Source organism: Vipera ursinii, assembly GCF_947247035.1.
Source record: "Vipera ursinii genome assembly, chromosome: Z".
Classification (NCBI taxonomy): Eukaryota; Metazoa; Chordata; class Lepidosauria; order Squamata; family Viperidae; genus Vipera; species Vipera ursinii.
In genome coordinates, this window is record NC_139517.1 from 100366795 (window position 1) to 100381698 (window position 14904).

The following is a 14904-nucleotide window of genomic DNA, read 5'->3' on the forward strand; positions in this document are numbered from 1 at the left end:
AAGAAAGCTATTAGAGGCAGGATGTGTGCCTCTCCTTTTGTTACAATGGAAATACCAACTATTGTGAGAGTTCCACAGGAAACAGGTTTGCTAAGGAAACATCTGGCTGTTTCCCTGTGCCAAGCTGGAGGAGCTAAACAATGGGGGTGTTTGGAAAACTAACACGGGAAAATAGGAAAAGGCAAGCACACAGAAAAGCTTGTCCCTCTAGGCACGTGTCCTATATTACTCATTTAGATGGAAGTTCATTTAAGTGAGTGCCTTATGGAATGCCTTTGGACTTATTTCCAAGGAGGCATATATGAGAAGGTTCTTGTTTCCCACGCTTTTGTATTTACAACACCCAAAATGCTGATTCCAAATTTGTATTTTTGTTGTTGCTGATTGCATAAATTGTTTGCAGGTTACAACATGCAAATGAACTATAATTTGCTGAATTAACCCAAAGTTGGATTAAGTTTGCACATCACTTACATAGACCACTGAACAACATTTTAACGTGTTGTACAAATACCATTGGAGGGTATGCTTTCATGAAGCTGTGAAACCACAGCCCATCCTTCCCCACATTAAGATGAGAGCTAGAATGCCATTACTAAATAAAAAAAGATAATCCCACCATGACTATGTTTACAGGAAACAACCTATTCCATTTAATTTTCACCTTCACACTGAATTATAACCAAACTGCATAGATTAGAATTATAGAAGCACAATGTAAGTAAAAAAGGAAGACTAGCTGTCAACTGCGCTATCATATAAATACAACCAAAGAGAAAACAGGTTGGAATTATTTCCCTACCTTCTCCCAAGCAAGGAGATAATGTTTTGGAAAGCCAGAGAAGCTTCTGGAGGTGTCTTGTTCGAGGGTTTCCATGCCTGATAGAGAAGATTTAAGGGCTATATTCAACCCCCACAGAGGCAGGCTGCAATACAACTATGGCTTTATTATTCATAATGGTTGACTGTGCAGTTCTCATAACTGTAGCTTTGATGAGATAAATCAGACACTTTGAAAAGCAGCACAAAGTATCAAATGAAACATACTGTATATTAAAATATTAATTATTAAAGTGTATTTATTGGTCCTTTAATTAGATGGTACTTAGAGTTAGAGTTTATCTGTTTGTTTGTATCCAGCCTTTATTATTTTTTCGAATAGCTCAAAGCGGCGAACATATTCAACATATATTCCTTCTATTTTCCCCACAAAAAACAACCCTGTGTACTGAGAGAGAATGACTGTGCTAAAGTCACCAAATTAAGGCAGGATGAGTCCTTCAGCTCCTGTGTTTCAGCAGCCTGCCCGTATCAATTTATCACAAGGCCTGTTTAATGTAGTTCCCTGTTTCTTTACACCTCCTGAACTAGTAAAGAAAATACCAATTTTATTAGTTCTGCTGTCCCTTGAAAAAGGAAAGTAGCGGTACTCTTGTCAAATTACCTGGCTAAAGAAAAATAAAAAGTTGTGGCTTCAGAATGGAATTTTTTAAATACAGCTTTTCTATATTCCTTGCTATTTGGGGGGAAGATTGTTGTGGGCACAGGAGTCATGCCTATACAGTGCACAGTAGCCAGCTGGAGTAGAGGTGTTTGCCTGCAATTAAATGAAGATACTATGCACATTGGGTAATTATGGGTAAGCCAATACAATTCAGAAAACTCTATTTTTGTCGTAACAGGAAAATATGGCTGTAAATTGGTTTTCTGGTAGGCTGGATGACAAAGAAGATAATGCCATGTATTCCTGTCATCGAAAAAGGGTACGTAGCCAATACAGTGGGGCAAGCTAGTCTTGTAGATTCTCTCTAATATCCGCAGGCTAGCCAGTGTTATGATTATAGCATTCAGACGTTAAAAACTGAAGGTGGAGGAGGAAATTAATCTCAGGTGAAAACAGAAAGAACCTGTTGGTGTCTTGGTTTGTTTTTTGATGGGAAAACCTCCAAGCAGAAATGCTTATTATGAAAGCAGAAATAACTTAATGGCATAGGGTGAGGTTATTTGGGGATCTACTTGTTCCCATGGCTTCTTCCCACTCAGTAAGACTGGCACACTGTAGTCAGTGCACTTTGGATCCTGTTATTAAACAATGCCATCTGTCAGAAACCCCAAATATGCCTTCTTCGTTGTGATGTCTATCCTTGTGGAATGAGATGCATATACATCCCATTCTTGTGATGTTCTAAAACAGACATGTCAAACACAAGGCCCGGGGGCCGGATCTGGCCCGCGAAGTGGTTTCATGTGGCCCGCGAAGCCATCCTGGAAACAGTGAGGGAACGGCCTCCACTGCCTTGGCCCTGGCCCAGAGACCCTCCTCCTGCCAGAGACCCTCAGATCTGTCCCACTCCTGCCCAGGACCCCATAGGCACCCTTGATGCCAACGATGTAGAGCTGGCCACGCCCACCCAGTAGGCCATACGCACTCTAACCATGCCCACCCTGGCCACGCCCACCCAGCCCCCTGAGGGTAACCGCAATGCTGATGCGGCCCTCAATGAAATTGAGTTTGACACCCCTGTTCTAAAAGTCTTAAAAAATAGCTTCAGGTAGTATGCTTATGGAGCCCTGACTGTGGTGGTTTGTTTTTGTTTCTAGGTATGTGGGACATGGATACTTTATTTTTTTTCTTTTTTGTTTTCTACTTTTAACTGTAAACCACCCAGGGTTATTCTGGAGTGGGCTCTACATCACCACCACTACCACCACATCATTATCATCATAACTACTATGATAATGACTACTACTATTACTTAGCACCAGTTTTTGTAGCGGTTCAGGCATCAGGCTAGAAACCAGGAGATTGTGAGTTCTAGTCCAGCCTTAGGCATGAAGGCAGCTGAGTTATCTTGGACCAGTTCCTCTCTCTCAGCCTAGGGGAAAAAACTGTGTGGACTTGTTCAGGCAGTCACCAGAAGTTTTTTAAAAAGTTAACATGAAAATTAACACACACACACAGACACACACACACACACACACACACACACATACTATTTAGCACTGGAACTTATAAAATCAGATCCTGTGCAGAATAATTCATACTACATTCTAACTCAAGGTTAATCAATTCCATGAGGGACTGGACTAAAAAGAAACATTCTTTGAGAACTACATCATGCATATTTTTTTTTGCAGTGTTTGTTATAAAACTGGCAGCTTACCAATGCCTTCTTTGAAGATTCTTTTTAAGTAGCCAATCTAGCCAACATCCTACACATCACAGATAATCCCCCAAGTACTAATTATCAAAATTATACTGCATCTTGTACAGTGTAAATCCTTGGCAGACAATCCATGGAATTGCTTCTGAATGAAACTCTATAGGACTCTCTGCTGAGTTGAAGTTGTATCCACTTAATCCTGAACTGACAAATAACCAGCATGAATTTTGCTACTCTCACTTTAGATGCATTCCTGCCTTTATGAAGACACTGGCAAACCACTTGAACTCGTTGAGAGGTAATAGAGTGAAAAGCCTAACAGATTTTATACACTTTGAGGGTGCTGTAAATAGTGTCCAAGCTAGAGGAAAATACTAATTCAAGATTTTTTTTTCCAAAGACAAGACGAGACTTTTTCATCAATGGGCTAGAGATAAGCTAGAGACAGTTTCATGGCAGAAAAAATTTGTTGCTAGAGCATGTCTTTGCCACTGAAAATGCAAGTGAAAAAGTCTCTTAAAGGGTTCGGAATATTTCCTGCGCTATGGAATGAGATCCATCCAAAGATCCATAAAGCTTCCATTCTAATAATGTTCCAGAAGTTTTTAAATAAGAGATCATCAAGGACCTCACAGTTTTTAAATAAGTTGTTTTGTTACCACATGTTTTTGCCACATTTGTGGCAGTGTTTAAAGTTGGCAAAAGTCTTTTTAATTATGCTGATTTTTTCCCCAGCAGTGTTAAAACTGAAGGGAAAAAAACCCAGGATGTTGCAGTATGTTCAAAATTTATTATGATATCTAAGGACTTTAGTCTGGTACTACACTCAGTGGACAAGAACAATTTCATCCAATGCCAAGAATTGTTATACCTAACTACTGGTAAATATACAAACAAAAACATACAAGAAGATTAACAAGTTTTTAAAAGGCCATTAAATACAATGCCTCAAGAAAGTACAGGTAGTCCTTGACTTATGACCACAATTGAGCCCAAAATTTATGTTGCTCAGTGAGACATTTGTTAAGTGAGTTTTGCCTCATTTTATGACCTTTCATGCCAGTTTTTAAGTGAGTCACTGCAGTTGTTAAATTAGTTATATGGTTGTTAAGTGAATCTGCATTCCCCATTGACTTTGCTTGTTAGAAGGTCATAAAAGGTGATCATATGACCCCGGGACACTGCAACTATCATAAATGTGAGTTAGTTGGCAACTGTCTGAATTTTGATCACACAATCATGGCGATGCTGCAATGGTTGTAAATGTGAAAAATGGTCATAAGTCACTTTTCAAGTGATGTTGTAACTTTGAACGGTCACTAAACTGTTGTAAGTCGAGGACTGTGTGTAGTGATATTTCTTTTCCAAAGGCTGAAGCTCAATGGTAGATCACTTCCTAAATTTCTAGAACTAGCCTGTAAAAGAAGACTTAACATAACTTTCTGCGAATTGGAGTTTTCCAATATATTGAACTATAATTCCCATAACCCAATTCATCATGGTTATGCTTATTCTGACTAAAGTATGCTACAGACACTGCAGTACAGACCAGAAATTTGAAACATCTGGTTGGAAAACAGTTTTCATAGCAACCGACCCCAATTTTAGTTTTCCATTAGCTTTTTGATGTGTGCTATTGTGCCCACAGTAAAAAAAAATGACAATAAAGGTTATCTTATCTTATCATGGTGCGGTATTGGGGACGGTGTGTTTTATAAAAAGATCTAGTGTCTTTTAAGCTGAACCTGATGCCTGATGATTTGATATTATTGCTCATGTTGTTTCTTGGCAACTAGATGGCATTGTTTTATCATTGACTTCTTGCGATATTTTTTTCAACTACCCAGTCTGCCTCTAATATTGGACTCTCACCAATTATTCTCTTCCAGATCAAGGCTGTTTAGCTTCTGGGCCCAGTCAAAGCCATTCTGGTATTGTGTTATGTGGAAGTAGGAGGGTAGGTTAGTAGGCTGATGATGAAGAGGACAAATATTCAGCCTTGTGTAAAGACAAGTGATATCAAGTAATATTAATTCTTTCAATCTACCACTACTTCCAATTTTCTCTGGTTTTCCGATTTTATGCTATACTCATTCATAGCTCTTCTTGTGGGGCCTCACCTTCTCCATCTCACTGGCTTCCTAATCAAGTCCAGCTCATCCTTCTCTTTCCAAATATTACTCCTCTGAGGAGGGGAACTACTTCGGGATCGTCGGGTTATCCTCTCCACCCCGTTTCCCTCTCCCGAGAGAGATTTGCCTCGCCCTCAGATCACAATATGAATCATCCGGCCTTGGAAAGTCGCCCAGCAGGAGGAGGCGGAGGGAAAAAAGGGTTCGGAATCAATAAAAATGCGCGCGAGGGTTCTGAAGAGAACCAGAGTTGTTTGGGGCTCGCTCGCGGGTTGCTTTCGGCTCCAAGTCATGACTAGCCCTTACGTCTTCTTTGTGTGCTCGCTGCCGCTACTCCTAGAGAGGGCGTGTGCCCAAGAGTCCCCACTGTCAGGTAAGCGGTACGGAGAGCCGCTTCGCTCTCTTGAAAGGAGGTGGAAAAGAGGGTCGCTGCGCTCAAGCTGGGTTTCACTTTTCCCCGGGAATCTGAACTGACTTCTCGCTAGATAAGTGTCCCTTCGCCAAGCCGTTGCTTGTGCTGCCCTCTTGCTGTCCACGGTGGCTCTTAGCTTGTGGGGATGCCGGTTGCGGGTTTAAGTTTGCCCTGGTCGAATACCCCCACTCCAATGAATTTCCCTAAAATTAGGCTTCAAGAAGAAACCAGCGTGGTCCTAATAGGCGAGTGGTGGTTTAAAATGGGCGCGCGCGGTGCGGGGGGAGAAACCTGTCGGATCATGGTATTCCTGTTTTAGCATACTTTGATACTCTGACTACCCAGGCTATTAAGGCCCTATAGCGCTGTAGTATAAGGAACTCTTCAGTTTTTCCTCTATTTTCTCCTCTATTCATTGAACCAGGGCGTTCTGAACTATTAATTAATTTTTTCTTGATAGTTGGTGGTAAGACTCTATGTATATACATGAGGATTAGCCCTCATCCTGGTGCATCACATATAGAAAGAGTAGCAAAATATCAAATTCCCAGAGAAGGAATGATAATTCAACTGATTCAATTCACTAAAGGACCATGCTCAGATGAATAGACTGAAATTAAATATTTGGTGAATGAATGAACAGGACATTTTCTTCCAGAAACCATTTGAAATCAGGTGCAAAGGCTGAATAGAAAAGTCTAGATGAAATGCCTTCTTTCTCTTATTTATGATTGAGAATGAGATTTTTTTAAAAAAAATTGAAACCTAGTTATTATGCTGTTAATGAAGTGTTTGTAACATCTGGATTTTTTATTACTTAATAATGTTTTATTCCCTATACTTAAGATTTGTACCAAAGTTGCTTGTCTCATTTATTTCTCTCTTTTTCTGGCAAGGGAGTACAAGTATCTGTTTGCAGCCGCCACTTAAAGGACCCTGTCGGGCCATACATTACAGGTGGCACTACAATAGATATTCGCAAACCTGCAAGCAGTTTACGTATGGAGGCTGCGAAGGGAATGACAACAATTTCTTAGATTTTACAGAGTGTTCGGAAACATGCAAGCGGATCAAAAGTACGTTATTGTTAAAAATTTCAGTTCGCAAAGCAAGTGTGGATTTAATTAGATAAATTACTATTATTGACAAGTTTATTTTGTTTACTTTTATAATTCCCATTGTTTAATTTATTAATTTGGTTAATTAAAAAATAAGTCCAAGGCTGAAACCTTATATGCATTATCCTAGAATTAAATTCTAAAAGAATTTAAAAGAGCCTTGGTGGAGCAGTGGGCTGATGCCTCCTTAAGTAACACCAGCTGCCTGCAATTAGTGCAGGTTCGCATCCCACCAGGCTCAAGGTTGACTCAGCCTTCCATCCTTCCGAGGTAGGTAAAATGAGGACCCAGATTGTTGGGGGCAATTAAGCTGACTTTGTAATAATGCCACTTGGGGTGTGTGTGAAAGCCCTAATAAGCAGGCATATACATAGAATGAAGGCTATTGCTAAGCACATTGATTGTACTTAGAATGTAAGCTGCCCTGAGTCTTCGGAGAAGGGCGGGATATAAATGGGATTAAAAAATAATAATAATAAAAAATTACCTTGAAATGCAGCAGATTTCTTTGAGGAAGACATGGTTAGTAATTAACAGTTAAATGTGTTTTGTAAAGCTTACATGCATATCTTAAGATACTGAGACTACTTTATTCAAACTTATTGAGTTGTTTAATTTCCCTTTTGCTATATAATTTATTATTCAAGCCATTGTATGATTTCCTAAAACCTCTGTTAATTATATGATCTAGGCTAGTCTGCCATATGCATCGATCCAGTTTTCCTTATTTCACTTCCCTTCAGTTTTCATAGACTGCAGTATCTATTGTCTATGGTTGATGAGTCCAACAGAATCAAAGGCTCCTGAGTTGTAAGTCAGGCAATAAGAGAAAAGAAATATCTATGTCTTCTGGATTTATGTTAGATGGCAGGGCCCAACATTTTCATTCAGCCTTAATGACAGAAGCATGCATATTATGCACTGGAATAAACCTGCCCAAAAGCTGAAAAAATTGTTTACCTTCCTTTTATACCATCACTGCCATGCCCCATACACTGATCATGCCCAACCATTTGCCCTGTTTTCTTCTGGTATCAAAAAGGACGTGTGCTTCTGTTCTAGTGCAAACTGTGAGAAGAGAAAACAATGATGGTCAATGCTATGAATCACAGGCCTTGTGAAGAAAGACTGAAGAAACATGTATAGCTTAGAGAAGAGGAGCAAAATGGAGATGTGAGCATATTTCTTAAGTATTTGAGATTGGCGCCTGAGAAAAGACACAAACCTCTCCAGTGCCAACTGAGCAGGACAAAATTAAATGATACAGTTAGGAGCAACTTACTGAGTGTTCAGTAATCATCAGTTATTCAGAAAACTGAGTGGGTTGTTCTTCAGTGGAGATCTGGACAACTATCTGTTGGGGATGAACATGGACATCCAGCACGTTATTTTATTTCTAAAAAAAATAATGCTGAAATTGTTCCAATTGATAGGAAGGAAAGGTTGACTAGTGACTAATTGCACTCTGACGTATTTCCTAGATTACTAGTTACTGTAAGTTCTATAACACACAAAAGCTCATAGCAATGGTTTAATGTTCAATATCTGCCTTGGGTTTGTTTTTATTTTAGAAGTGCCAAAAATATGCAGACTAGAAGCTGACCCAGGAATATGCCGAGGTTACATTGCAAGATATTTCTTCAACCTCAGAACAATGAAATGTGAAAAGTTTTATTATGGAGGTTGTTTTGGAAACGAAAACCGATTTGACAGCCCAGACACCTGCATGGACTTCTGTTTGCCAAGAAGAAGTAATTAACATTTTATTACTAGGCAGACAACAATCTAGGAAGTTTAAGAAGAGCCAGAAAGCTGAATTTCTTTCCCTAATTTTACCTTTGTGTGTGGTCACACCAGAACTGGCTTGCTCTGAGCATTCTAAAAGTGTTTGTAGTAAATAAGATAATAAAGGTATATTGTTTCCTTCATCTCTGTTAACATTTTGAATGATAATGTAATGTATCTCTAAACAGACTTTTTTCTAAATTTAGCCCTTCTGTTACCTCAAATAAATCCTGTTTTGTATCTTTTGAGAATCAGATAAACAAAATTATTTCTTCTTGCAACTAGAGTTAGGAATGCTTTAATTATGTTTTAACCCAACACTTACAAAGTTTAGATGAGGAAGATCCGAAACATTAGTTGTCCACCCCTTGGCAAATAGAAATGGCTTTCATTAAGACGGAAGGGATGTTTCCATCCCTGCTTCCACTGTATATCAACTGTTGCTGTCAAAGTCACTTATTATCAAGACTTGTAAACAAGTCTGTCCCATTCATCCATTGGTTTTTGAAAACATTGTGCTTTATTTTTGCCTCCAGAAATTTTGAAGCAGTAATCTATTTTCTTGAAGTTAAAGGCTATTAATGATTTCTATCTCTAAGAATTTAATCAATTTTTACCTGCTTCTAGTCTTATCCTGAGTTGGTTTTGACCCATATTATAAGTACTAAATGAACTGGAAACCTATGTTCTGAAAGGTCAATTTAGCCTATCATTTTAGCTGTTCCTAGAAATCCCCTTCCCTCAAATCCAGATGTAACAGGTTTTTTAAAAAGTTATGTCTGAAATACTGGTTTATAAGATAAACTTACTGCTTTTCACAAAAGTTAAGGAACGAATAGGCAAAAAGTGTTTCAAAATGTATGAAGGCAAAAAAAGTATGTTTTCAGAATATTAAAGAACAATTAATCACTGGAATGACTTGCCTCCAGAAGTTGTGGGTGTTCCAAAATGGGAGGTTTTTAAGAAGAAATTGGACAACCATTTATCTCAAGGATCTTCTGCTTCTGACTAGACTTCCAAGGTCCTTTTCAACTCTTGTTCTGTTAAGGAGCCATATTCTTTGCAGAGCTAATGGCTGCTTCAAAAGTTTCTGAGTATGACTGAATTACCTTTATGAGTGTGTGTATAGATATTCAGACTTGTATCCAGTCTGGTTTCCTATCAGTACCAAAAGAAGTGTATTTGTGTACATGTGCATGCAAACAAATACAAGTTATAAAATATCTAGCAAAGATGATGACTTCTTTAACGATTCTGTGAGGCATGTTTTAGTTCCACTGATGTACTTTATAAATCACCTCTTTGGAATGTTTGCACAGCTAAATTTTTAAATATTTTTAAATATTTCCAGCAAACGAACTGTATTAAATTTACTTTTTATTATTTGAAGATAATCTGAAATATCTTTCCATATAAACCATCTGGAAAGAATAGGAATTTCAACTACTTCCTCCTTCCAAGAAAGATCATGGAATTCTGTTGTTGGAAAAAAGTTTCCTAACTAGCTACTACTTTTTTCAGAACGAAGGTGAAAGAATAGAATAGAATAGAATAGAATAGAATAGAATAGAATAGAATAGAATAGAATAGAATAGAATAGAATAGAATAGAATAGAATAGAATAGAATAGAATAGTTGGAAGGGACCTTGGAGGTCTTCTAGTCCAACCCCTGATCAGGTTCAGGAAGATGTGTATATGTGGAGTTTCTTGAATGACATAATAAGGGAGGATGACTGGAATGGCATATTTTGCTTTAATCATGTACCTACCTTTTAGCGGTTGCAAAGTTCCAACTGAAGTTCCTCTCTTTCTATAGCACAGGAGTGTCACATCTGAATACAAAAATGGCCAGGGAGGCCAGACTTCAATTGCAGATTTAGACAAATTTATCCATGTTTTTGGTTAATTAATTAAAAAATAGATTGCTATTATTTAAAAAAAGCCCAAGTGGGCTTTGTTGCTGTAATCTGGTATTCTGCTCTATCTAAAGCATGTCATAGCCTAATGATTTTTTTTCTTTTTTGTTTTAAAGCTGCTCCTTCATTTTGTTACAGTCCAAAAGAAGAAGGATCGTGTTCAGCTTCAGTCGCTCGCTTTTATTACAATACTAGGACAAAAACATGTGAGAGGTTCACCTACACTGGCTGCGGTGGGAATAATAACAACTTTACCACAGAAAGATCCTGTCTCAAGATCTGCAGGAGAAGTAGGTGCCTTTCCTCTTGCTTTGGGGGGAGGCCCAGGTGATGGCCAAATCTGGCTCTAGGTAGCAACCAAATTGGAAGATCATTTAAAAACAATTTATCACAATACTTTAATAAAGTGGAGGGGGGGTGAACCTGGAAAAATAGCCTGTATTCATTTTTATAGTTAGCACAACAGAGAACTTCAGAGTAAGAGTTGATTTAGAAATAATAATCTGTCCATTTTACATCATAGGAATTAAACCACCCGATAATACATGAGCATAACTGTAGGGAAAAAAATGTATTCAGAATAAAAGTAAAAGAAATATTTGTAAGAGAAAAATGTCAGCGCTTTCCAATCCTGGGTCTGAAATATTTGCTTTATACTTGGAGGCATAAGAAGAGGTGAAAACAAAACTTTTATCTGCAAGCTATTAAATGCTTTTCTGCCATTTCTGGTTTCTAAAAGTGAGGCTTTTCTTGAAAGTTAAGGCTTATGGCAAATTATGAGCAGTACGTTTGCAAAAACAAATTTAAAATACAAGAAAACCCAGTGCATGTGAGCTACCCAGTGCAACAATACTGCATAAAAAAAATTCCAGTACTATAAAGTCCATACTGTATGACCCTCACAGTGAAGTGTCAGAAAGCAGAACAGTTAGCCTTTCTGTGAATATTCATGATTTAGCTCCCTATTAGTAAACCTGGATAATTCTTGGCATCTTAAATCACACCTAGCCATTTGTTATTCTATTATTCCTACACTGGAAATGATTCTATTATAACAGAAGTAATGAATATGCCTTGCCTACAGGCAGGCAAGATGAATCTGATTCTCTAGTATCTTACTTCTCCCCGTATCCCAGTATGTTGGGACTATTAAGGAAATTGAGGGGCATTAAAGGAAAGCACAGCCAGCCAGGAGTAAGGTGTAAAGAATTGTAGGGCAGCTGAAATATTTGTGATGTTATAAAGGACTACCAAGAAACTAATGGGTTGGTTTAAATGGGAAATGTCAAATTAGAATTTCTGCTAAACTTCATTAATATTACAATATTATTTTAATAGTATAAGAGTTGAAATAATTTTGAGGAGGAAGAAGGATGTGATCCAAATGCTTTTAAACACGGATGCTTGTTGTGAATGGTGAGTGTACAAATTGGGAACCCTATGATCCCTATTTGTTCTGGATTTTGCTTGTCTAAGCCAGCTCTTGACTTGCCAGTGAGAATAGGAGTAAGTTTTAATAGTGATCTTTCTTTTATACTTACCCCAGATTGGTAAATCATCCCAAATTGGTTATGATCTGCAGAGAAGTTGTGCCCAGCATTTTATTATCTAAATTAATGTGATCAAGTTATGTCTGAAAATGACTCAGTCTGTATTTTATTCTTAATAGGAACAAGGAAGCAAATTTTGTGAGACCAAAGAAATGGATGAATACAAAAATCTCTCCAGCAAAATGAATGCTGCACAGTTTCCTAAATCTGGAAATCTGAACTATTTGAATTTACTGGAAGCTATAATTTATTACCTCATTATATACAGAAAATATTATGATCATTTCTCAAATATAGGAAATTACTATTGTGTAATTCATTATAATGCCTCTGAAGGCACAGTATATAATTATTGCCTCTTCTTCCCTTTTTTGTAATCCTTCCTCAGTTGTTGTTGACTAAATATCTTTGTTCAAGTAGCCTTGAAAGATTGCTATTCTGACGGAGTGAGTAAAAGAAGTGGGGGAAAAGAACACAGCTCCTTAGGGAGCACCTGCTGCCGGCATCAACTTCCCTCCGCCCTGTGCACTCCCACAGAGAGGGCCTCCTCAGGGTGCCACCGATCAGAGAATGTCGATTGGTGGCCCCCAGGGGGAGGTCCTTCTCTGTGGGCGCCCCGGAGCTATGGAATCGGTTGCCGGTTGAGCTCCGGATGGCGCCCGACCTTCCCTCCTTCCGTCGCGATCTGAAGACATTCTTATTTGAACAAGCCGGTCTGGCCTGATGGGGGATGGGTTGGGTTTTTATTGTCATTTTTAATATATGTATTTACTGTTTTTAGTTGGGCATATGTTTAATTCTCTTTTAACTTTTGTATTTTTGTATTTTTTATATATCTGCCCTGTTCACCGCCCTGAGTCCTTCGGGAGAAGGGCGGTATATAAATAAAATTATTATTATTATTGTTATTATTTCTCAGTCTTGAAAGCAGCTGTGCTATCACAAGGCCTGAGGAGCTGACCTAACTGCTGATCAGGTCTGGTGTAGTGAGAGGTCAAGACAGTGGTCCCACTGGTCCAGTCTGATATAAAGGTGTTGGGCACTAGAGGCCTGGGATGACATCCATCACCTCAGACTTTTGGCAACATGCTAGCAGTCAAACCTAAATACTGGAGAGAAGGAAAAAGGGAGAGAGAAAGAAAGGGGGGGCAAAGTCTGTTCATGGAGCGAATGGAGTGGCTGAAGCTAAAGATTGTAAAGAGATGTAGGGTGCAGAGCAGTTGTTGGCTCCTCGTCGGAAAAGGGAGAAGAAAACTCCATGGGTGGCTTCTCTGGAAAAAAGAAGTGAAGGCCCAGAGGGATGAGAGCTTCCTCCAAGAGCTCAGATGGGAAGGAGGGCATCAGCTGTTGGTGGCAAGCTTTGGTTCACCCCCCAGCAGAAAAGCATGGGTGTTCAGGTGAGTAGTTCCAGCAGAAAGTCAAGCCACGCTGAACACACTACATTAAATTCCAGTTAATTCATTTCTTTTACTCTCTTTTTTTGCCAAATCCAGAAATGAGGGTAGAAGACTGACAGAAAGGTGAAGGAGAGCTAGAAAGGGCTAGTCTCTGGGAGGGAGACCTAGGAGGAAACCCGGGTGAATACCAGTACTATGTTGTATATTCTATTTATGGAGATTCTTAATGGTTGTTCCAAAGTTACTTTTCCAGAAGGTATCTGGACTTTCTTGGTTTTTCCCTTGAAGATGTTTTGCTTCTCATCCAAGATGCTTCTTCAGTTCTGACTGAATGGAAGGGAATGGAGGGACTTATATTTTTTGCAGTCATCTGTTTGTTAGCACTCTGAGGGTTGGTCCTTTAGCTTTCTGAAAATCATTGGGGGTTTTATCTGTATCCTCTCAGTCACCAGAATGAGAGTTCAAACAGGTATGGAATTTTCTTGGGACTGTTGTATATTCCACTGTTATAAATACCTGCTGTGAATAAATTCATTGTACATGGTAAAAACAAATGCCTCCGCTATTTTGTTTCTTTGTATTAATTGCCACCCCTGCAAAACAAAACATTTCCAATTCAAAGAACAACCTCACCACAGTGTGGCAATGACTGTCCTTTCTTCAAGGTTGGAATTTGTAGATTTGGTAGAACATATCTTGTAGAGTAGTATGCACAAGATTCCCATTGTTCAAATCACTGTGCCTAGTTGAACCTTGCAGGCAAGCTTTTTATGTGGCCAACTATGTCCTACAGATAGAATGATTCCGAACCCACATGGCCTAAACCCTGTTGTCATTTAGGAAAGAGTGGATTATTTAGTAAGCACTAGAACAGGATGATTTGTGATTGTGCTGATATCTGAATTTGATAGTCTAATCATTCTTGGGGTATCTTCTACAACAACAGTAATTAATAGTATTTTTTCTTGTTAATTATTTTTCTATGTGTCTATTCTTTTACTATGTTGTACGACCCCTGGAGTTGTCTGAGCAACTGAAGTGGCTTATAAATTGAACATATAAAACATTTTTAAAAATTAAATAGCATTTGAACTAGATAAAGATAAGAGAGAGGTTAAGGGCTGAGAAGGGGAAGCATTTAGCATGTTTTAAGAAAGCCAATGAAGTACAATAATTCAGGTGTTAGAAAAATCTGGGGAGACCCAAGTTTAACTCATCTAATCATAGGTCTCAATAAGTAAATTGGGTCACTGGACGAAGAACCATGGACTAGACAACCACCATGCAAAATATATTTCAATCCACAGAAGCCAATGGGATGTGGGAAGCATCCCAGAAGGAATAGTTCTTCCTAGTTCTCTGAAAGTATAAGTAAAGTAGGGGAGAAATTATTTCAAACTCACAAGATCTTGTGCATATAAACTTATAA

The 14904-nt window shown here is 38.5% G+C and overlaps 1 protein-coding gene across 1 annotated transcript; it reads left to right on the top strand.

Annotated features, from left to right (window-relative positions):
* The first annotated feature begins 5554 nt into the window (after positions 1 to 5554).
* Positions 5555 to 13971, top strand: TFPI2 (tissue factor pathway inhibitor 2). Its single transcript, XM_083377212.1, has 5 exons — positions 5555 to 5669; positions 6605 to 6784; positions 8398 to 8577; positions 10645 to 10818; positions 12198 to 13971. The coding sequence occupies exons 1-5, from the start codon at positions 5588 to 5590 to the stop codon at positions 12218 to 12220; spliced, it is 639 nt and encodes a 212-aa protein (XP_083233338.1). The 5' UTR covers positions 5555 to 5587; the 3' UTR covers positions 12221 to 13971.
* The last annotated feature ends 933 nt before the right edge of the window (positions 13972 to 14904 follow it).

Bases quoted from the DNA above. Each gene is read 5' to 3' on its own strand.
- TFPI2 (XM_083377212.1), top strand. From the start codon at position 5,588: ATGACTAGCCCTTACGTCTTCTTTGTGTGCTCGCTGCCGCTACTCCTA. The intron at 5,670-6,604 runs GTAAGCGGTACG...TTTTCTGGCAAG, and splicing joins CCAAGAGTCCCCACTGTCAG to GGAGTACAAGTATCTGTTTG. The intron at 8,578-10,644 runs GTAATTAACATT...TTTGTTTTAAAG, and splicing joins CTTCTGTTTGCCAAGAAGAA to CTGCTCCTTCATTTTGTTAC.